Source organism: Acinonyx jubatus, chromosome A1 (assembly GCF_027475565.1).
Source record: "Acinonyx jubatus isolate Ajub_Pintada_27869175 chromosome A1, VMU_Ajub_asm_v1.0, whole genome shotgun sequence".
In the NCBI taxonomy this organism is placed as follows: domain Eukaryota; kingdom Metazoa; phylum Chordata; class Mammalia; order Carnivora; family Felidae; genus Acinonyx; species Acinonyx jubatus.
The window spans coordinates 127,150,459-127,174,024 of record NC_069380.1 but is presented as its reverse complement, the minus strand read 5'-3'; the positions used below and the strand labels follow the sequence as shown (position 1 = coordinate 127,174,024).

Sequence of the window (23,566 nt, the reverse complement as noted above, 5' to 3'; positions counted from 1 at the left end):
TTCTGTGTCTCCATTTCTCTCTGCCCGTCCCCTGCTCACCCTCTGTGTGTGTGTGTGTGTGTGTGTCTCAAAAATAAATAAATGTTAAAAGAATATTAAAAAAAAAAAGAAATCTGTGCTTTCTGAAGTAGAACAAGTGTAGGATGTAGCTGTAAGAAGGCTGGCTAATGAGGTATGAAGGTGGGGGGCTAGGTGCTGGTTGTGGGTCCATACTAAGGTGGATTTCTGTTGTTTATGCCTAGTTTGGTTTTCCTCAACTCATAGGGAAGCTAAGAAAGAGGCTTTCAATTCTCAGAGTACACCAGGAATTTGAATCAGTATGAGAATGGACCTAGTAATCGGCGTTAGGAACCAGATATGTCCAAATCTTACCTGTTTCAGAAAATGCTTAAATCCTCAGACTCATCCCATTGCAGACCTTCTCCAGCTGGAAAGAAAGAAAACCATTTTGAAAATGGGAAATGCTAGCTTTTTGCTTGCTATTCTAATCAGCTAGGTTTGATGGTGATCTGTGAAAAGAATCAAGATTATAGGAAGATTTAAGCCTTGTATCTATGTAAAAAAAAAAAGATTTGTAAGTTAGAAATAGGCTTTAAAAATGCATTGAGGGTTTTTTTTAAGTGTATTTATTTATTTTGAGAGACAGAGAGAAAGAGAATCCCAAGCAGGCTCCGTGCTATTAGCTCAGAGCCCAATTTGGGGTTCGATCGATGAACCATGAGATCATGAGCTGAACTGAAATCAAGAGTTGGATACCTGACTGATTGAGTCACTCAAGTACCCCTATAAAATTCATTGTATTGCTTTTTCTAATTAAAGGGGCTTGGATAAACCCAATGGATTAGAATATTGTTGAGGTCTCTTTTGAGAACATGATAGCATCAGTTAAACTAATTTATATTTTCTTTAGGTGTAGTTTAGAAGCTGAAATTGATGGGGCACCTGGATGACTCAGTTGGTTGAGAGTTCGATTCTTGATGTCGGCTCAGGTCATGATCTCTCAGTTTGTGAGTTCAGGTCCTGTATTGGGCTCCACACTGACAGTGCAGAGCCTGCATGGGATTGTCTGTCTGTCTGTGTGTCTGTCTGTCTGTCTGCCTGTCTCTCTTTCCTCCCCCCTCCCCTGCCTATGAACTCTGTCTCTCAAAATAAATAAATAAACTTAAAAAAAAAAATACAGATCTTTAAAAGAAGCTGAAATTGATGTGTGATCATGGTATTTTGCCTTTCTTCTTTTCACTTACTTGAGATAAATACAAGGGTCTGATATCTAAGAGACATTAAATTTAGTTCTTGAATATGTGGCAAAGATAGATTTGCGTATACGAAACCAAACATAAATATATTGTCATTATCCACCTTAATTTTTTCATAAAAAAGGAAACACCAGATTCATGCCAAATGAATTCTTAAACAAAAGTAAAATTAGTTACCTGCTTGATTGTCAGAAAACATTTGAATAACAAACAGTAGAAAAGATGTAGTAACAAACTTGCTAAGGAACCAGCTTCAAAGCTGTCCAGTTTTGGAGGAACATGGTCATAAAAACCAGCAGAATTCAGTCCTTGTGATGTAAAAAAGGTTACCTTTTTTTTTTTTTTTTGCTATGTTTTCCACTGCCTTTTGCTACTATTGACTTTGAATATTAGATGAAAAGGCAAAATACAACAACCCAAATATACAAATATATTTGCACTGATATACTGAGACTTCTGTGTGCCATAATACTGGAAAGGTTAGGTGCAAGAGTAGTCACTGTCCTACCTATATATGTCAGTGTAACATTTATTTCTTCTTAGTGCTGACAGCAGAGTAAAATTATGGGATGTCAGGAGAGCATCAGGATGTTTATTTACTCTTGATCAGCATAATGGAAAAAAGTCACAAGCTGTTGAATCAGGTAATGAAGAATACATCAATATAGAAACATGCCAATGATAGTATGTTTATATTGAAAATTTTGAATTGAAACTAATTAATGTCTTGAAAAATTATAAATCTTATGATTTAGAAAAAGTCAAAAGTCATTCATAGTAAATCAGTTTCTAAATGTACATAACTAAATCACGATTGTTTTTCTTCAAGATACAAAGAAGTAGGACATTTCATCTCCTAAATTTTCAAATGCAGAAACTTTTCTGAATTAGTTACTTTTGTTTTTTTCCTCCAGTGAGGTCAGCTAATACAAATTCAGTGCCCCTTAGGAAGCTATATTAAATTGAAAGAATAGTAACATTTTGGGACTGTTGTATGAGAATAAAATGTGCAAGTTGTGTTAAATGTGTCAGCTGCTATCCAGGTGACAAAGTGCCTCAGTTGCATTTTTATGATAGAATTTAATATCTTTATGGGATAAAATTCTGATTCAGAATTAGTTCCAGACTAGAAAAATCTTAGAATGAACTATATACAATTTTATGATTGTTTTAATAATCTTTGTAATTAAATTAAGCTATTGAGAATTATGCTTTCTCAAAGTTGGTCATTTTGACAGCAATGCAAATTTTGGTTGAAACTAGAAGAGGTATTCTTTCCCTATTAAAGTTTTTTGTTTTTTTAGGGGCACCTGGGTGGCTCAATCAGTTAAGCGTCCGACTTTGGCTCAGGTCATGATCTCATGGTTCATGAGTTCAAGCCCTACATCAGGCTGTGTACTGACAACTCAGAGCCTGGAGCCTGCTTTGGATTCTGTGTCTCCCTCTCTCTCTGCTCCTACCCTGCTCGTGCTCTCTCTTTCTCTCTCTCTCAAAAATAAATAAACATTAAAAAAAAAACTCGGGGGTGCCTAGGTCATTCAGTCAGTTGAATGTCCCACTTTGGCTCAGGTCATGATTTCACCCTTCATGAGTTTGAGCCCCATGTTGGGCTCTGTGCTGACAGCTCACAGCCTGGAGCCTGCTTTGGATTCTGTGTCTCCCTCTCTCTGCCCTCCCTGTTTGCGCTCTCTCTTTCTCTCTCTCTCTCAAAAATAAACATTTTTTTAAAGTATTTTTAATTGTAAATACTAGTATTATTGATTTTTAATAGTCCATGGAATGATTTTTAGATTAAAGATAGAATTAGTATAAAAGAAATTTGAAAAGTGTTTAATTTAAAATTTTAATGTCAGGCTATGCATTTAATTGAGTTTGATAGCACAGCTTACTTACTCTCTTAAGAAAAATTATATTTGGCAATATAATTATATTTGGCAATATATATTTTCCTTTTTGGTTTTCCTGTTTTTCTCTATTTTTGTGGTTCTAATTTATATAGCTTATTCAAATAATCCACAGGGATGAATAATTTTAAACATAATCAACTTGTATATTTTAAGCAATTCAGAGAGTTGTCCTATATTAATATGTTTAAATAACTGTATCATGAAGCATTACGTGTGTCCTGAATACAAGAACTGATTAACTGAATTGTATTTTTCATTGCAGCAAACACTGCTCATAATGGGAAAGTTAATGGCTTATGTTTTACAAGTGATGGGCTTCACCTCCTTACTGTTGGTACAGATAATCGAATGAGACTCTGGAATAGTTCCAATGGAGAAAACACACTAGTAAGAGATTTTAAGTATCTCCAACCTTTTGAATACAAATTGAAAAAATGGATCTGTGACATACACTTAATGTTCTTCTGTAGATTTAACTTTTTTCTTATCTCTGAATCACAGTTTTCTTTTTGTATTTTTCCATTACGTGAACTAATGACACAAGACAACCCGCCCTACTACCCTCCCACCACATTCTCCCCATTTTGTGGAGAATTACTGCTCTACTGAGCCACTGTGCATAATGGGAGTGTGCCATAACTCTCAGGTATGTTGGAGAAGAAAAGATTGAGAACAATTGATATAAATTAAACTTATAAGATTAAATAGTCTAATTTTATACTATATATGACTTGTAAACACAGCCTAAAATGAATGTTATAGTACCAGAACATATAGTACTTTAATATTAGAATAAATGTATTTTAAATGTCCTAGATTCTTACTTGGTATTTAATTTCTAATAGTTTTTTAAAATTTATATTATGGGTCTTACCAGGTATGCCTGTGGTTCATTAACTTTCAGAATAAGCTAATAAGTTTGTAATTTGGTGGTAATAGTAGTAGGTAATATTTATTAAGAGCTTATATGTCAGATACTGTGCTAATAAAAATTAACATTTAATATATGTGCTGAAGCATATAGGGTCTTATTTAATCATCACATCAATATTATGAAAGTAGTTACTGTTAAAATTCCCATTTTACACATGAGAAAATGAGACATAAATGGATACATAACTAGTGTGAGTTAAAACAGCTAAAAAACAACAGAGCTTGACTCTAGGTTCCACTCCTATTGCAACAATGACTTACCAAACCCTTTAAAGCATTTATCTAATGCTTTAAGGTAGGTATTGATATTAATCATATTGCTTTCTTTTCTTTTTTTGTTTTTAATTTCATTTATTAATTTAAGTAATCTTTACACCCAACATGGGGCTCAAACTCAAGACCCCAAGATCAAGAATCACATGCTCTTCCAACTGAGCCAGCCAGGTGCCCCATTCCATATTTCTTTATTTAATCATCCTTTCTAACTAATTCTCTTTCAGAGAATTACTAAATTATAATTTAGTACCACTTTTATTACTAAATTATAATTTAACTATAAGATCAAAATTGTTTACACTAGATTGCTAATTTCTCATGTGCTTTATGAAGTACTTCTGCTTCTGCATCATATCTCAGAGTAGAAACTCAGGCATTGCAAAGTTTAATTTAAAATCTTCCATTCATTATACTGGTACCATGTTTCTAATCAGGCCACACCTTTCTTTTCTCAGTTTATTCATTTGTTTAATAAATATTAAGTACTTCTTTTCCAAGCAGTATTATACAGCAGCAGACAAAACATAGGAGAGTCCTATCCTCAAGGAATTTTAATTCTGGGGAGAGGAAGAAAGACATCTAACCATCACTCAATAAATAGGTGGATGGATAAAATATATTTTAGCTGTAGCAAGTGCTATGAAGAAAAGCAAAGCAAGGCAAGTAGCATAGAAAGTATTGGGAGGTTGGAGTTGCAGTTTTACATAGGGCAGTCAGAGTATGTCTCACTCAGAAGATGATGACATTTGGCCTGAAGGAAATGAAGGAATGCGCCATCAGATATCTGTAAAGGAGAGCATTCCAGGCTGCGGAAGGAAGAAAATACAAAGACTGTGAGGCAGAAGCATGCTTGGGATACCCAGGGAACATCTAAGAGGCTCTTGTGTTGAAATAGAGGAAGCAAGGAGGAGAACAATAGGAGATGAGGAACAGAAGAAACAGGCACCAGATGATATAGGCTTACAGGCCTTTGTAAGGGCTTAGGCTTTTTCTCTGGGTGAAATAGAAAGCCACTAAAAGCCTTTGAGTGAAGAAGTGATAGGGTCACTTTGGAAAGGTAGGTTGGCATGTGCATCAAAGGTGAAAGTGATAAGTATAAATGGTATTGAGTATATGTATAAAAATTGTTAATATGATTTTATTCCATTTTCTCTCCTTGAAGATGATACTCAGACCTTACAGGTTTTTGCTAGCAAGTCCATTTCATGAATAGTGTGTTTAGAATGTAATACATTTTAAAATTGACTTGATGTAAGTAAAAGATGACTAGAGTAGTCCAGAAACTCACCTTCAGAGGACAACTGGGGACATTGATCCCAGGAAAAGCAATTCTCAGAGGAAACACGCTGTTTTCAAATATTTAAAGCATGATCCGACAGAATTGGAAACCAGTTTTAGTCCTGCTATTTAGTAATTTGGGACATTAGTCAGTTTGTTTAAGGTGACATTATGAAGGACTATGGTAAGAGTTTCAGTGTCTCCATCTTGTAAAGAGGGGTTATTATGTACCTAAACAATAATTTTAGGGATACTAAAAGAATGTCAAAAGTAGTACTGTACCTGTTAAATAGTAGGTATACCATAAATAACTGTTTTTATTGTATCATATTGCCTTATTAGGACCCTTGTTAGTTTTAAAATGATATATATGGATTGTGTCCATCGGCAACAATAGAATTTGTACCATTGACATACTTTGATAGTACTCTTAATGGTATAACCTCTTCACCCATTGTATGCTTTTATGAATTCAATAATTCATCACTTACATACAACACCCAGTGTTCATCATAACAAGTCTCCTCCTTAGTACCCATCACCCATCTAGTCTATCTCTCACTCACCTTCCTCCATCAACCTTCATTTTTTTCTCAATTGTTAACAGTCTCTTATGGTTTGTTTCTCTCTCCTCTTCCTCCCACCTCTCCTCATGTCTATTTTGTTTCTTAAATTCCACATATAAGTGAAATCATGTGGTATTTGTCTTTCTTTGAGTGACTTATTTTGCTTAGCATAGGACATTCTAGCTCCATCTATGTCATTGCAAATGGCAAGATTTCATTTTTTTGATGACTGAGTAATATTCCATTGTCTGTGTGTGTGTGTGTGTGTGTGTGTGTGTGTGTGTGTGTGTGTGTACCACATCTTTATCCATTTATCAGTCAATGGAAAGTCAATTTGAGCTTTCTCCATAGTTTGGCTATTGTTAATAATGGTGCTGTAAACATTGGAGTTTGTGTGCCCCTTTGAATCTGTATTTTATCTTTTAGGTAAATCTTTATGTTTTTTCTTTTGCTTCCCTTTTGCTCTTAAGAGGGATTCATCTTTTACATCTCCATTATCCTTTTGCTCTTCAGTAGATACTTCTAAATCTTAAAAATAAGTATCAAGAAAAAAGACATAAGTTAAATAAGAAAAGTTTATTTATGGGGCGCCTGGGTGGCGCAGTCGGTTAAGCGTCCGACTTCAGCCAGGTCACGATCTTGCGGTCCGTGAGTTCGAGCCCCGCATCAGGCTCTGGGCTGATGGCTTGGAGCCTGGAGCCTGTTTCCGATTCTGTGTCTCCCTCTCTCTCTGCCCCTCCCCCGTTCATGCTCTGTCTCTCTCTGTCCCCCCAAAAAAATAAACGTTGAAAAAAAAAATTAAAAAAAGAAAGTTTATTTAATCTACTCCTAACCTTAAGGTTGTAAATACATTTGTTTTCTTCAGAAAATTCTGAAGCTTATTTTTTATGATCTTTATTTTTTTTAAGTTTATTTATTTATTTTGAGAGAGAAAGAGCAGGGAAGGGGCACAGAGAGAGGGAGAGAGAGAGAATCTTAAGCAGGCTCCATACTGTGAGCATGGAGCCTGACTCAGGGCACAAATTCAAGAACTATGAGACCTGAGCCAGGATCATGAGTTGGAAGCTTAACTGACTAAGCCACCTTGGTGCCCCTGAAGCTTATTTTTTAATGTGGTCTTTGAGTAATTTTCTTTATTTTTGATTTGGGGATTAGATACTCTGCTTCTTCAGAGATACTTTTCATCCTCTTCCCCATTGTGACTAAAGCCTCTGGACCTACCTCAATAGTTTTTGCTGCTTTTGTTTTGTAATGTGGTATATAAAAACCACATTGTCACATTTTCCACTCTTTCAATCCAGCTGTGAGTAACATTTTTGGGAAACAATTCTTGTGATAAATTATAAGCAGTATTAAATGTATAAGGATTCTGAGAAAGTGAAGAAATTTTTACTTAAAATATTTTTTAAAAAATTAAATTTTAAAAAGACAGGGGCACCTGGGTGGCTCAATTGGTTAAGGTATGCTGACAGCTCAGAACCTGGAGCCTGCTTCGGATTCTGTGCCTCCCTCTCCCTTTGCCCCTCCCCACTCATGCTCTCTGTCTCTCAAAACCAAATAAACAATGGAAAAAAATTTGTTTAATTTTAAAAAGATATATAAGTGCATGCTTATAGTAGATATATTATTACTTATATCTTCTGTACAATACTATCGTGAACCTAGTTTTAATTAAAGATTAATTTCTTATTTTTAATAAAAATGAGATTAAAAATCGAAATTCTCATGTTTTCTTCTAATACCTTAATGGATTATTTTGCAGGCTTCTTGAGGTGTGTGAACCGTACTTTGGAAACCATTGCCTTAGAGAACGTAACAAGTACTTATAGGGAAAATTTACAGAGAGACAGCTTTTGGCACAGCAAAAGAACAAAAAATTTATAGTAGCTATTCTGGTGTTGAATGTTTTAGATACTGGTATTATCATTCACTATTACCAATGTCTAAAACTGGGAATCTATCCTTTATTCTTCCCTGCTCTTTATCCCACCTATTAAATCAATTAGACATCCCCTTAGTTCTTCCTTCTTCATTTTTTTTCATATCTGTCTTCCCTTCCTGCCTCACTCTGGGCCCTCATGATTACTCCATTTAATTACTCTAACATTCTAACTTGTCCCAAATTTATCTCCCAGTGGAAGTCTTTCATTGTTTCCTCAGTGCTTACAGGTTATTAAAACCGAATGCTTTTGCCTGTTGCACACAAAGCCTTTATAAGTTGTATCTGCTAACTCACCAGCTTTATATCTTGCCACTTTCCATTTTTTTTCTCTGTCCATACTGAACTACTTAGAGGTCTTAAAAAATACCTTGCTCTCTTGCTTTTCCATTGTGCTGTACAAACTCCAGACCTTGCTTTGGAATACTGTTCTCCTTCCTGTCCTGTTTCTCAGATTTCAGGGTTCATCTCAGGCACAACTTCTCCTTAACTCCTCTAGTCTAGCTTAGATGCCTTCAAGTACCCAGTGCTCACTTATATTAGAATGCATTGTGATCATCACTTAATGGAATGAAGGAAAAATAATTTACAACATTGTGGCATAGTGGTTTTTGATTAGTGTAGTCTAGATTCACTTTCTGCTTCTGTCATTTGCTGGCCCAAAGACCTATGAGATGCTATCTCATAGTATTGTTTTGAATATTAAATGAAATAACACATGTAAAACATTTAGCACTTTGTCTGATATTTACAGCAAATGTTGATGTTCAGTAAATGTTACCTATCATTATTATGACTATGCTGATCATTGTTTAATAATAAAATGAGCTGCCTTGTGATGGAGTCTGTATCACTACAGGTATTCATTTAGTGACCAGATGTATGTTTCCTGGAACAATAAAAGGGATTCATAAGATAGGGAATTGGATTTGCGATCATCCTGTCCAAAGTCCCATATCATCCTCCCCTATCAAAATCTTTTCAAAGTCTGTATGTATCACCTTTAATACGTCATAGCCAAAAGTAGCCTCTTCCTCTACGGTACTTTCATATTAATAGACATCATGCTATTTATCAAACATTGCTTTTTATAGTAAGCATACATAGTCATAAAATGGGAACTTTAGACAGTCACCTAGTATAATGTATGACACATAGTAAGCAATAGTAAATGATAGATTCCTCCTTTCCTTAACCTGTTATTAGAACTTTATTCCACAGGTATTGAAAATTTGGTAATTCCAAATTATCATCAAAATATGTATCAAAATATTGATAATTTTTAGTCCACAAGTGATTTGACCGTAGCAGTGATTTATGAAGATTGATGGGATAGTAAGTTGCAGAATGGTTTGGAATGGGGACACCTAAGAAGAAAGATGTGTCAGAGAGCTGGTTCAATCTTCGTACCTCATTCATCACTTCCCAGTTCATATTTGAGAAGGAATATAGTTAGGTAGGTCATCTGATGAATGTGAATAAGGTCATCACAGTCAAGCAGTTCAGAATTTTTCTAGCAGGAACAGAGTGTTTGTAGTTGAGAAGATGTGTGGTTTTTCTCCCCACACTCCTTCTATACATGCAACTATTTGTAGAATGACACTATATTCTATGAACCATTGCACCTATATGATCAAAGACACAAATGAGAGAATGTTGTACTTTTAAATATATATAGGAATTAATAAATCTAGGGACTTAACTGGATACCTTTATGTTCTAGGTGTTCTCATATGTGTTATTTCATCTGGTTTTTCACAGTAACTCTGGTAAATGATGTTATTTCTATTTAACAGATTAGAGTAATGAAACTTGGAGGCTAAATCATTCATTAGCCTCCATTATAATCATTCATTATCATTATAATCATTCATTATCATTACTCATAATGGGCAAAAAAAGAAAAAAAAAGAGAGGGAGAAAGAAAAGGTGACAGGGGGGTTGGGTAATGGAGTGGGTTTCTACAACCCAGGTCTCCAGACTATAAGTTTAATATTATAATGTTTCATTTTGCCACTGCTATGGTGGGATACCTGAAGGTGTATGCTCATCTCTGTCACATGTGAACCTGAAGTGTGGGTGAGGCAAGTGTGGTATCCACACATTATCAGCACATGTCCATTTGCACCTCAGTATTTGTTAATATAGAAGTATACACACACACTCACTCACTCACTCACTCACTCACTCACTCACTCCCAACTAACCTTTCTGAAAAGAGGAAAAGGTAAATTACTGTCTAAACCCTAGTATTAACTATAGGAAAGGGAGACATAGGTGATCTTCATGCTCATAATTCTCAAATGATTAGCTACTCATTTTATACCTACCCTAAACTGCTAAATCTAAATTATCAGCAGGAAGTAAACCTATCAATTTCTTTTTTTTTAATGTTTATTTTTTATTTATTTTTGAGAGAGAGAGTGAGAGCGAGTGAGTGTTTGGGGAGAGGCAGAGAGAGAGGGAGACACAGAATCTGAAGCAGGCTCCAGGCTCCAAGCTGTCAGCACAGAGCCTGACGTGGGGCTTGAACTCACGAACCATGAGATCATGATCCAGGCCGAAATCAGACACTTAACCGACTGAGACACCCAGGTGCCCCCTGACTATCAATTTCTTTAGCCCAAAGCTTCTCACATTTTGATGAGCCTATAGGTCACCCAGGGATCTTGTTAACATGAGGATTCTAATACAGTAGGATTGGGATAGGAGCTGAAAGTTTGTGTTTCCAATTGCTGAGGAGATGCGGATGTTGTTGGGTTTGCACCTTTGGCATATAGTTGCAGAATTTTTATTGTCCTAAATCCATAATTATTTATATAAAGTTGCAGTTGTATACACACTGTGTTCTCTGCTTTTTTTACACATTAGTTTTATCCTTATTTCCGGCATAATTTTCATAATTATGGTTTTTAATTACTATATAAACTGAAGATTTGTTATAACATTATTAGGGATTTACATCTATTTTTGGTTATTTTGCCATTCTAGATAATGCTGCCTTGAATTCCTCTGGGCATATAGGTTTTTGCTGTTTAATTATTTCCCTAAGATAAATTCCCAGGAGTAGTTTCTTGGTCAAAGGGTAAGAATATCTTTCTTGCTTAATGGGTACAGAATTTCAGTTTTGCAAGATGAAAGAGTTCTAGAGATTGATGATGATGCTTGCACAAGAATGTGAATGTAATGTCACTTAACTGTACACTTAAACATGGTTAAGATGGCAAATTTTATGCTGTATGTACTTTACCACAATTAAAAATGTTTTGAAATAGGGGCACCTGGGTGGCTCAGTCAGTTAAGTGTGAGACTTCGGTTCAAGTCATGATCTCACAGTTTCTGGGTTTAAGCCCCACATCCGGCCTTCTGCTATTTGCACGGAGCCTGTTTCGGATCCTCTGCCTCACTCTTTCTCTGCCCCTTTGCTGCTCTCTCTCTCTCTACCCTTCCCCTGCTTGCTCTCTCTCTCTCTCTCAAAAATAAATAAAACGTTAAAAAAATGTTTTAAAATAAAAAGGTGATTCCCCACCCCACCCCCCATAAAAAACATTTTGTATTTTGTTGCATAATAAATTGTTTGGCCTTTTAGAAGAAATAGCCTAATTACAGCGCCACCAACATGTTTATCTCACTTGTAACAGTATGCAGTATTTTGTGGTTTCTTTTTTTTTTTAATTGTTTTAATGTATATTTATTTTTTGAGAGAGAGGGAGACAGACAGAGCATGAGCAGAGGAGGGGCAGAGAGAGAGGGAGACACAGAATCTGAAGCAGGCTCCAGGCTCTGAGCTGTCAGCACAGAGCCCAAAGTGGGGCTGAAACTCACAGATTGCAAGATCATGACCTGAGCTGAAGTCGGACGCTCAACTAACTCAGCCACCCAGGCACCCCTAGTTCATAGTTTCTGGAAATGTTTGCTAAATCATAAAATGATTATTCAAGGTTGCCTTAATTTGCATTTTATTTCTGTTCTGGCTTAACATTTGATTTTGTGGATTTTTTTTTACTATTTGTATTTTCCTCTTATATGAAATGTACATTTATGTCATTGGCCCTTGTTTCTATTAGGACATTGATCATTTTCTTTAGATTTAATACAACCCTTTCTGTTGTATGTTATAGTATTTTAAGTAAATATTTCTTCTAGTCTTTGTTGTCTTTTTAATTCAGATTTAAGAAATGAGTAATGCTATGATTTTACATCCTACAGGTAAACTATGGAAAAGTTTGTAATGACAGTAGAAAAGCATTGAAATTCACTGTCTCCAATGGCTGCAGTTCAGAATTTGTTTTCGTGCCATATGGTAGCACCATTGCTGTTTATACAATTTACTCAGGAGAACAGATAACTATGCTTAAGGGACATTATAAAAGTGTTGACTGCTGTGTATTTCAGTCTCATTTCCAGGTAAGAATGTTACTTAAGGGAATTTAAAATGTTCAGTTAGCTAGCTTGCTAGGCTAGTTGTATATAAAAGAGTAAATTGTAATTTCAGTCTGAGGAATTATACTTTTAATCCACATTTGAGCTAGGGTTTATGTAATAGAGGATAATATAGGATAAATTTTTAGATAGTATGGGATATTTGTATGAGTCAATATAATATTGTGCAACTTGACTGAAATAAGTCTTTTCTTCTGCATATGGGCTCCATTTATTTGGCACATGAAAATCTCTAGCAAATTAAAATAATGTCTTACAGGCAGTCTTTTGGGAAAAGCTGTAATACTACGTGTCTAATCGCAAAATATAGTTTTTGTATCTTGATTTATGTATATGTGAATCTGTCTCAGATTTTCTTTTATTTTCTGCGGGGGGCTAGTCAGATTGCTTTTGAGTTGATGCAATTTACATAATTTCTTAAATACCTATGCTTAAAAACCTATGGATGTTTGTTTTAACATCCTGACTTTTTCTTTCATCTTACCAAGGAATCAGGTTATTTTTTTCAGAGAATATTTGCGCAGATTACCTCCTGTGTTCCTTTGAGTCTCTTATAGAGCAAGAATATTGGTATTTTCCCTATTTTGTAGGTAAAGAAATTGAGGCTCATGAGAATTAAATACTGATATAATGAACATTATGGATTATTAGAGCTAGGAAGGATTTTATCACCTGGTAAAGCTCTTAATCGTTTATTCATTACTTAATTTGTGTCTGACACAGTGCTTATTTTTCAGCCAGCACACATCAGTATGCCGATAGCCAGTATTAAAATATTCAAATACATATCTTACTGTTTGTTAAAGAGCTGTTGCACCAAGCCCCCTAGGTGGCCTCTAGCTTCACCCCCTCTCCTGACACCTCCTAGATTATACCTCAGCCCAGCAACTAACAGGGACCTTCAGGACCCTGCTCTCACTCTATGGCTATTATCTCTTCTGATTGGTCAGTATCCTGATGTAAGAGTTAAATATTTTTACTTTTTTATTTTTTTATTTTTAATTTACATCAAAGTTAGTTAGCATATAGTGCAATGTTTTCAGGAGTAGATTCGAGTGATTCATCCCCAATGTATAACACCCAGTGCTCATCCCAACAAGTGTCTACCTTAATGTCCCTTACCCATTTAGCCCATCCCCTCCACCTACAGCCCCTCCAGCAACCCTGTTTGTTCTCTGTATTTAAGAGTCTCTTATGTTTTGTCTCCCTCCCTGTTTTTATATTCTTTTTGCTTCCCTTCCCTAATGTTCATCTGTTTTATATCTTAAATTCCTCATGAGTGAAGTCATATGATATTTGTCTTTCTCTGACTTATTTCACTTTTCATAATACCCTCTAGTTCCATTCGCATTGTTGCAAATGGCGAGATTTCATTCTTTTTGATTTCCAAGTAATACTCCATTGTGTGTATATATATATATATATATATATATATATATATATATATATATACACACCACATCTTCTTTATCCATTCATTTGCTGATGGAAATTTGGACTCTTTCCATACTTTGGCTTTTGTCATTAGTGCTGCTCTAATTTAGTTTTACTTCTGAGAGAAGACTAAAACACCAGAGAAGTGACATGACTTGCCCCAAGCTGCAAGTAATTATTCATAGAGCATGGTTATCTATTCAAAGAAATTCTTAGAATACTATACCTCTGTTCTTGTGCAGAGCCACATAGAGATACAGCTAAGATTTTAAACTGGGTATCCTGACTATAAATTATTGCTTTCCGCCAAATCAGAACTTCCTAACAGGTGTGCCTATAATGGACTAGAAGTGTGCCAAGATACTGATGCCCACCAGTTCCTGGAATAGCTGAGACAAGCTGGGACACCCAGGAACCTGAGGCAAGTTGCCTCCTAATACCATTTCTCTAGGCATTGCGCACTCCTATTTGAATCATTGCACCATATCAGAAAGCTTCCAACTCTTATCCCATTATATCTATTATGATTTTTGAAAAGGAAAATAATTATAAGTCTCAAAAATAAAATAGGATAATACTTTGCATCTATTTAGCAGCAGAACCCTTTTCCAAATTAAATATTATACAGAATTTACTATCTGAAGACAAAATTGATATTTATAGTAATTCGATCATAAATATAAAAATCTAACAAGATATATGTAACATCAAAATAGATAATGATAATAACGGATTTTACCCATTGACTAAAATAGGAATCCATGAATCCATTCAGGTATAAGTAAGTAAGCTAATAAATTGGAATTCTAATGAGGAGTGGGATATTGCCATAGTCCCAGAGTACCTCCCTGCAAAATATTAATTGCAAAGGTAAAATGTGTACTTTTATCTTGAAGAAGCCTGACATATATTACCTTAATTAAATAATCAAAATTACTAACCCAGTTACATGATATTCCTTCTGTGATAGTACTGACAAAGCTGCATCACCTGAATTTAAGCATGAGGAAACAAGAAAATTTGAAGGACATTCCACAAAATAACTGGTGTGTATCTTCAAATTTGTCAATGCCAGGAAAGCCAATGGGGAGAGTGAAGAACTATTCCAGACTGAAGGAAAGTTAGAAGACATCACAACCAAGTGTAGCATGTGATTTTAATCTGGACCCTTCTGCTATAAAGGACATTTATTCAGACAATTGGTGAAACTTGAAAGGAGTCTAAGAATTAGCTGGCAGTAATACATGGTGAATTTTTATATTTTGCTGGATACATTGTAATTGTATAGGAGAATCTCTTTATTCAAAGGAAATATATACTCAACTGTTGAGGATTGACAGGACTGGAGTCTCACATGTTGAGTTTTTTTTTTAATCTAATTTCCCAAATGAATACCTACACTTATCCCCAAAACTTCGGTATTTCAAATTTTTTCCATTTAATTGAAGTCTTTATTAGTCATTCTAATTTAAGTGCTATCTCTTGTAAGCTCTCTTCTTTGAACATCTACAGAATTTCCTTTGTACCAGTGTGGCAATACTTAACCACATATTGCCTTGTAAACTTATCTGACCAAGTTACCTTAGAGATGTGTGTGTGTGTGTGTGTGTGTGTGTGTGTGTGTGTGTGTGTGAGAGAGAGAGTGTGTGTGTGTGTGTGTGTGTGTGTGTGTGTGTGTGTCTTGCCTTCTCAGGAAATTAAATTGATCAAGGGCACTGAACATTTGAAAATATCTTTGCATCATCCACAATTAGTGTAACTATATATTCTAGATTTAACAATGCAGTCTATAGAATTTTGTTCCCTTTGGGAAGTTTGATAATGTACAGCTAAATCTAATTTACTTTAATATTTTTACATTTATATTTCCTATAATAATTTTATTATCTTATTTTCCTTTTATCTAGAAACTTTCCTCTTTTTTTAGAAAAATATTAATTGTATCATGCTTCAAATAGTTTTTGAGATGAACAATAATAAAAAAAAATAAATAATTGCACCAGCAGAGCAGGAAAAAAGTTTACTATTAGAAATGTTTGCATAATTGGGATAGGACTTCTTCCACCACCGTTCCCTTTTTAAAATTTTTTCAGGGTTACTTCAATGAAAAATCAAAGCATACCTGGTGGAAGGTCCATCTAGTTTTTTTCCCTCACACTATGACTCTTTGGTTTATATCCTCCTTTTGCCTGTTGATACTGAATATTTGCCCATGTTGTTAAATGTTCTTAAAAAGCAAATGTAATGGAGGAAGAACAAATATTGTTAAAATGTCAATACTACCCAAAGCAATCTACATATTCAATGCAATGCCTATCAAAATAACACCAGCATTCTTCACACAGCTAGAACAAATAATCCTAAAATTTGTATGGAACCAGAAAAGACCTTGAATAGCCAAAGCAATCTTGAAAAAGAAAACCAAAGCAGGAGGCATCACAATCCCGGACTTCAAGCTATACTACAAAGCTGTAATCATCAAGACAGTATGGTACTGGCACAAGAACAGACACTCAGATCAATAGAACAGAATAGAGAACCCAGAAATGGACCCAGAAACCTATGGCCAACTAATCTTTGACAAAGCAGGAAAGAATATCCAATGGAATAAAGACAGTCTCTTCAGCAAATGATGCTGGGAAAACTGGACAGTGACATGCAGAAGAATGAACCTGGACCACTTTCTTACACCATTCACAAAAATAAACTCAAAATGGATGAAAGACCTCAATGTAAGACAGGAAGCCATCAAAATCCTCGAGGAGAAAACAGGCAAAAGCCTCTTTGATCTTGGCCACAGCAACTTCTTACTCAACTTACTCAACTTCTTGCCTCTTGTCTCCGGAGGTAAGGGAAACAAAAGCAAAAATGAACTACTGGGACCTCATCAAAATAAAAAGCTTCTGCACATTGAAGGAAACAATAAGCAAAACTCAAAGGCAACCGACAGAATGGGAGAAGATATTTGCAAATGACGTATCAGATAAAGGGTTAGTATCCAAAATCTGTGAAGAACTTATCAAATTCAACACCCAAAAAACAAAGAATCCAGTGAAGAAATGGGCAAAAGACATGAATAGACACTTCTCCAAAGAAGACATTCAGATGGCCAACTGACATATGAAAAAATGCTCAACATCACTCATCATCAGGGAAATACAAATGGAAACCACAATGAGATACCACCTGACACCTGTCAGAATGGCTAACATTAACAACTCAGGCAACAACAGATGTTGGTGAATGCGGAGAAAGTGGATCTCTTTTGCATTGTTGGTGGGAATGCAAGCTGGTGCAGCCACTCTGGAAAACAGTCTGGAGGTTCCTCAAAAAACTAAAAATAGAACTACCCTATGACCCAGCAATTGCACTACTAGGTATTTATCCACGGGATACAGGTGTGTTGTTTCGAAGGGACACGTGCACCCAGTGTTTATAGTAGCACTATCAACAATAGCCAAAGTATGGAAAGGGCCCAAATGTCCATCGATGAATGAATGGATAAAGAAGATGTGTGTGTGTGTATACACACACACACACACACACACACACACACACACACACACATACACACACACAATGGAGTATTACTCAGCAATCAAAAAGAATGAAATCTTGCCATTTGCAACTACGTGGATGGAACTGGAGGGTATTATGCTAAGTGAAATTAGACAGAGAAAGACAAAAATCATATGACTTCACTCATATGAGGACTTTAAGAGACAAAACAGATGAACATAAGGGAAGGGAAACAAAAATAATATAAAAACAGGGAGAGGTACAAAACATAAGAGACTCATAAATATGGAGAACAAACAGAGGGTTACTGGAGGGGGTATGGGAAGGAGGATGGGCTAAATGGGTAAGGGGTGTTAAGGAATCTACTCCTAAAATCATTGCTGCGCTATATGCTAACTAATTTGGATGCAAATTAAAAAAAATAAAAGCAAATGTAATGGTTATATAATATCCCATCTTATGAATGCAACATAAATTTATATATAAACCGTTACCCTACTCTTGGACATTTATTTCCATATTTTGTTATTTAAATATAATACTGCTAATATCCTTGAGTTTCATGCATGTCTTTGGCATGACTTCTTAGAAACACATACAGGGGAATCCGGGTGGCTCAGTCAGTTAAGCGAATGACTTCAGCTCAGGTCATGATCTCGCAGTTTGTGAGTTCAAGCCCTGCGTCAGGCTCTGTGCTGACAGCTCGGAGCTGGAGCCTGCTTTGGATTCTGTGTCTCCCTCTTCTCCTCGTGCTCTGTCTCTCTCTGTCTCTCAAAAATAAATAAATGTTAAAAAAAAATTAGAAATGCATACAAAAACTTTTGACATGTATTGAGATTTCCCTTCTCCAAAAAGATCATGCCAATTTATACCATCTTTATATGAGAGTATCTATTTCACTGCCCCATAGGAATGTTTTTAGTACTAGCAATATGACATTCCTTAAGTTCTTAAATTTTTTTTAATGTTTTTATTTATTTTTGAGTGAGAGAAAGCATGAGAAGGGGAGGGGCATAAAGAGAGGGAGACACAGAATCAGAAGCAGGCTCCAGGCTCTGAGCTGTGAGCACAGATCCCAACATGGAGCTCTAACTCATGAACCATGAGGTAATGACCTGAGCCAAAGTCGGATGCTTAACCCACTGAGCCACCCAGGCGCCCCATTCTTTAAGTTCTTTTGGGGAAGGGAATGAACATTGTTCAGGCGTGTGTAAACAGCATATTCATAAAGACATTGACAGACTGTGCATCAGCCCAAGCTTTCCCTTATAAAAGAAACTTCTCAATAAGCATGGCATATGGTTCTTAAAGCTCTTCTGTTGAACAGTAGCTAGTTAGGCAGCTAAATAATGAGCTAAATAATATTTTTTGTGAACTTCTGGCCTATTAGTTAGAAACTCATATGGTTTCTTTATTGATGTCCTTATTAAAATTCATTTGTTAGCAGAGAAGGACAAACTCTTAATTCCATTTTTTTTCCTCTTTCTACTCTGACACTTGAAATAAATGAATACTATGATTGATAAAAACCACTAGGTTGTTGAATCTTCTTGTGAAATTTTCACATTAGCAAGCTCTGACATATCCTAACAATATTTTAAAATACAGAACACGGCTTTACTGCATCTTAAGTAAGCAAACAAGGGGCATCGGCTTACTTTCTTTGGGGAGTAGAAATACAATTAATCTAAATGGTCTAACGTAAGAATTAATTATTTAAATGATGTAGTTCATTTCAGATTGGCACCAGCTTTAAATTGACCCACAATCACGTTTCCTCTCTGTGTTACAGGAACTTTATAGTGGTAGCAGAGACTGCAATATACTTGCTTGGGTTCCATCCTTATATGAACCAGTTCCTGATAATGATGAGGTAAGTCATATTTATACAACTTATACAGTGACTTGTAAATCATAAAGAAGGTAGTTTTATTAATTTAGTTCATATGAGAGAAACTTTTAAGGTATTTCTTGCTGTTTTCAGACTGTGAAAATAATTTGCCTGTTATAACACATTTGGAAAATCCAGAAAAATATTGAAAGAATGACATAAATTTCTAAAATTGAATTCCTATTAAAACTTTCATTTATTTCATTGTTTTTTTTCCCTATGCATATGTTTTTTTTAAACATAGTTAATATACTTGGACATAGGACTTGGCATTCTACTTCACTCAATAATGAGTCTTTTTTCCATGTCATTAATAACTCTTTGTAAATTTTTTTTAATAATATAGCACACTTTCATCTATATATCACAATTTACTTAAATATTTACATATTAGGATACATTTCTTTTAATAATTATAAACAAATCAAGGTAAATATCTGTTCATAAATTGTTTATATTTCTGATTGCTTATTTGGATAAATTCCTAGAAGTAGATTTTATGTCTTGAGTTACCATACACAACATTTTTAAGCCTCTTTATTCACACTCTCAAATTTTACCAACTTACACTCCTAAGAGCAGTCTGTTAGTAGTATAAATTGGTATAAATATGACCTATGATCATGGGAATAAAATGTAGTAGGTAGGGATGCCTAGATGGCACAGTCGATTAAGCCTCCAACTCTTGATCTTGGCTCAGGTCATGATCTCACAGTTCATGAGTTGAAGCCCCGCATCATGCTCTGCACTGATGGTGTGGAATCTGCTTGGGATTTTTCTATGTTCACTTCAACCCCTATGTCACATAAGCCCCTCCCCCGCTTGTGTGCATACACATGTGCATGCTCTCTCTTCCTCTAAATAAATTAATTAACTTTTAAAAAATGCAGTACGTAAACAAAGATGAATAGGACATGCTCCCTGGTCTTAGGTAGTAGCTTCTGTATTTTTTTTACTCTGTATTACGCTGTCCAAAAGTGATATCTTTCCCACCAAAGATTCTTTTACTAAGCACTGTTAATCATCCCTGTTTATCTTAAGTTTTAGGATAGAAGAAGTCAGATATCTAAAACCAACGTTTACGTATATAATGTTTTAAAGATTAAAATATAAATAATTCAGTTAGAAACACCTTGACTTAATCTTACAAGTCATAGTATAAAAACAAAGCATCCTAAATGGAGATGAAAGTTATTGATAAAGCAAGTTTAAAATTCTGAAAATATCTTTCATATATTTAGTTCCTTTATGAAAACATGACTCTCCAAAATCACATGGAAATGAGTTTTTATGGCGGTAGTTGATGCCATTTAGCAGCTATTGAAAAATATATTTCATACCTAAATTTGCAACTGCTTTGGTTACTGCAGTGGAAAGCCTGTGAATTATTTTCTTTTGGCCCTAATCCAAATGAAAGAGAAGAAAAATGCAATGATGAATCTTCAAGCACCTGGCCAAATGCTGTATGGATATTGTCAGATTTCACCACATGTCTAATTTGGTTTATTATGGCTTTGATTAGTTTTAGTGTACAGCTGCTTTTAAATGACTGGATGCTCTTCTGTAGCAAGCTTGTATGGCCAAATACTTTGGTTTAGCCATTTATTTTGCATTATTTAATTGCTGTGTCCTGCTGTTTGGGAATTACTGTGTACATTAAATCCAAGTTAAAACACTACAGCCTATGTTAGGAAGTATAACAATCATTTACCAAATGAAAACAATAAAAATAAATTAAATCTATGACTTACATATGGAGAAAGGATATTAGAAGAAAACTAAATTGCTTAATTTATGAAGGTAGTCTTTGCCTCTGGTGGCTTATTTATTTCTTACTGTGTAGTTGTAGTGATAGTTTGAACTCCTCATCTAGAAGGATTTTTGCATATGGGAAATTAAACTGAAGTAGGAAAGCAAATAGAGATGCCCGAAAAACAAGTTAGCCTTATATTTAAGTTTTAGAGCAATAAAACCTTGTCTTTTAAAATCTGTTTATATGCTTTAAGGTAGACATCATTTTCATAAAATGGTATGTCTAAGATTATTTTCACAAAACTTTAGTTCAAAAGATTCCTGTGAATGTAGGTAGCACATGACTGTGATCATGATGCAGATCCCAGGAGAAGTCCATCTTCACCAAACCCTACTCCTCACATGTGTATTTACTATTTAACTCATATTTTTAAGTGTTTGTATCTCAGCTATCAAATAAATGATGCCTCAGTTTCCAAGAAATGTGCAGTAATATGCTTCAAAACAGAACACAGACACACATACGTACACACACACTCACTTAGTCTTCAGTTTTAGGTAAACTAATAATAATACTGGTAACTGGGTTTGAATCCCTGTTCTGCCATCCATTATGGATCAGGGACAGGTTTACGATATCACCAAATACCAGAATCATGAAGCAGATTGTTCTTCAGTTTCCTTTCAAATCCACCCTTGAGATTAGATTTATTTCCCTATCAACCAACATATTAGAGGTATTTCTTCTGATATCCAAAATAGAGGAGGAATTTAGCTACCATAAGAAATTGGAGGGCATTGGGTAATAGAGACAGGTTTTATGATCTTAAGCATAGATTAATGTATTATTTAAGTGGCAGGTTGTTTTTTTATATTCTCAGTACTCTGCCTTCCTTCTGCCCTCTTCCTGAAACTTGGAAGGCAAGCCTATATAACTCCTAACCATTTTTCCCTGCCTAAGACCTATAAGGTGGCTACATTATAGTTTAAATCTGACCTCTCGTCAAGAATCATACTTTTTTTTTTTAAGTTTGTTTGTTTGTTTGCTTATTTATTTATTTTTTTAATATAATTTATTGTCAAGTTAGCTAACGTACAGTGCATACAGTGTGTTCTTGGTTTTGGGGGTAGATTCCCGTAATTCATCACTTCCATACAACATCCAGTGCTCATCCCAACAAATGCCCTCCTCAGTGCCCATTACGCATTTTCCCCTCTCCTTACCCCCCACTCCATCAACCCTCAGTTTGTTCTCTGTATTTAAGAGTCTCTTATGGTTTACCTTCCTTCCTCTCTGTAACTATTTTTTCCCCTTCCCCCAAGGTCTTCTGTTAAGTTTCTCAAGTTCCACATATGAGTGAAAACATATGATCTATTTCTTTCTCTGACTTATTTCACTTAGCATAATACCCTCTAGTTCCATCCACATTGTTGCAAATGGCAGGCTTTCATTCTTTCTCATTGCCAAGTAGTATTCCATTGTATATATAAACCATGTCTTCTTTATCCATTCATCGGTTGATGCACATTTGGGCTCTTTCCATAATTTGGCTATTGTTGAAAGTGCTGCTATAAACACTGGGGTACATCTGCCCCTGTGAATCAGCACTCCTGTGTCCTTTGGATAAATTCCTGGTAGTGCTATTGCTAGGTCATAGGGTAGATCTATTTTTAATTTTTTGAGGAACCTTCATACTCTTTTCCAGTGCAGCTGCACCAGTTTGCATTCCCACCAAAAGTGCAAGAGGGTTAGCCTTTCTCCACATCCTAGCCAACATCTGTTGTTTCCTGAGTTGTTAATTTTCGCCCCCTGACCGGTGTGAGGTGGTATCTCAATGTGGTTTTGATTTTAATTTCCCTGATGATGAGTGATGTTGAGTATCTTTTCATATGTCTGTTTGCCATCTGGATGTCTTCTTTGGAAAAGTGTCTATTCATGTCTCCTGCCCATTTCTTCACTGGATTATTTGTTTTTTGGGTGTTGAGTTTGGTAAATTCTTTATAGATTTTGGATACTAGCCCTTTATCTGATACGTCATTTGCAAATATTTTCTCCCATTCCATCCGTTGCCTTTTAGTTTCATTAATTGTTTCCTTTGCAGTGCAGAAGCTTTTTGTCTCGATGAGGTCCCAATAGTTCATTTTTGCTTTTATTTCCCTTGCTTTTGGAGACGTGTCGAGCAAGAAATTGCTGCAGCTGAGGTCAAAGAGATTGTTGCCTGCTTTCTTCTCTAGGGTTTTGGTGGTTTCATCTCACGTTTAGGTCTTTCATCCATTTTGAGTTTATTTTTGTGCATGGTGTAAGAAAGTGGTCCACTTTCTCTTCTGCATGTTGCTGTCCAGTTCTCCCAGCACCATTTGTTAAAGAGACT

General features: G+C 35.4%; 1 protein-coding gene across 5 annotated transcripts in view; it reads left to right on the top strand.

The window, feature by feature from the left end:
• The window catches only part of ERCC8 (ERCC excision repair 8, CSA ubiquitin ligase complex subunit), a 62,056-nt gene that overhangs the window by 33,362 nt on the left and 5,128 nt on the right, over window positions 1-23,566 (top strand). For all 5 annotated transcript variants that reach the window (XM_053223261.1, XM_015073818.3, XM_053223266.1 and 2 more), the window contains 4 exons: window positions 1,800-1,900; window positions 3,426-3,550; window positions 12,365-12,562; window positions 19,344-19,424. In XM_053223261.1, coding sequence (XP_053079236.1) covers window positions 1,800-1,900; window positions 3,426-3,550; window positions 12,365-12,562; window positions 19,344-19,424 — 505 coding nt within the window. The remainder of the gene's footprint in view (window positions 1-1,799; window positions 1,901-3,425; window positions 3,551-12,364; window positions 12,563-19,343; window positions 19,425-23,566) is intronic.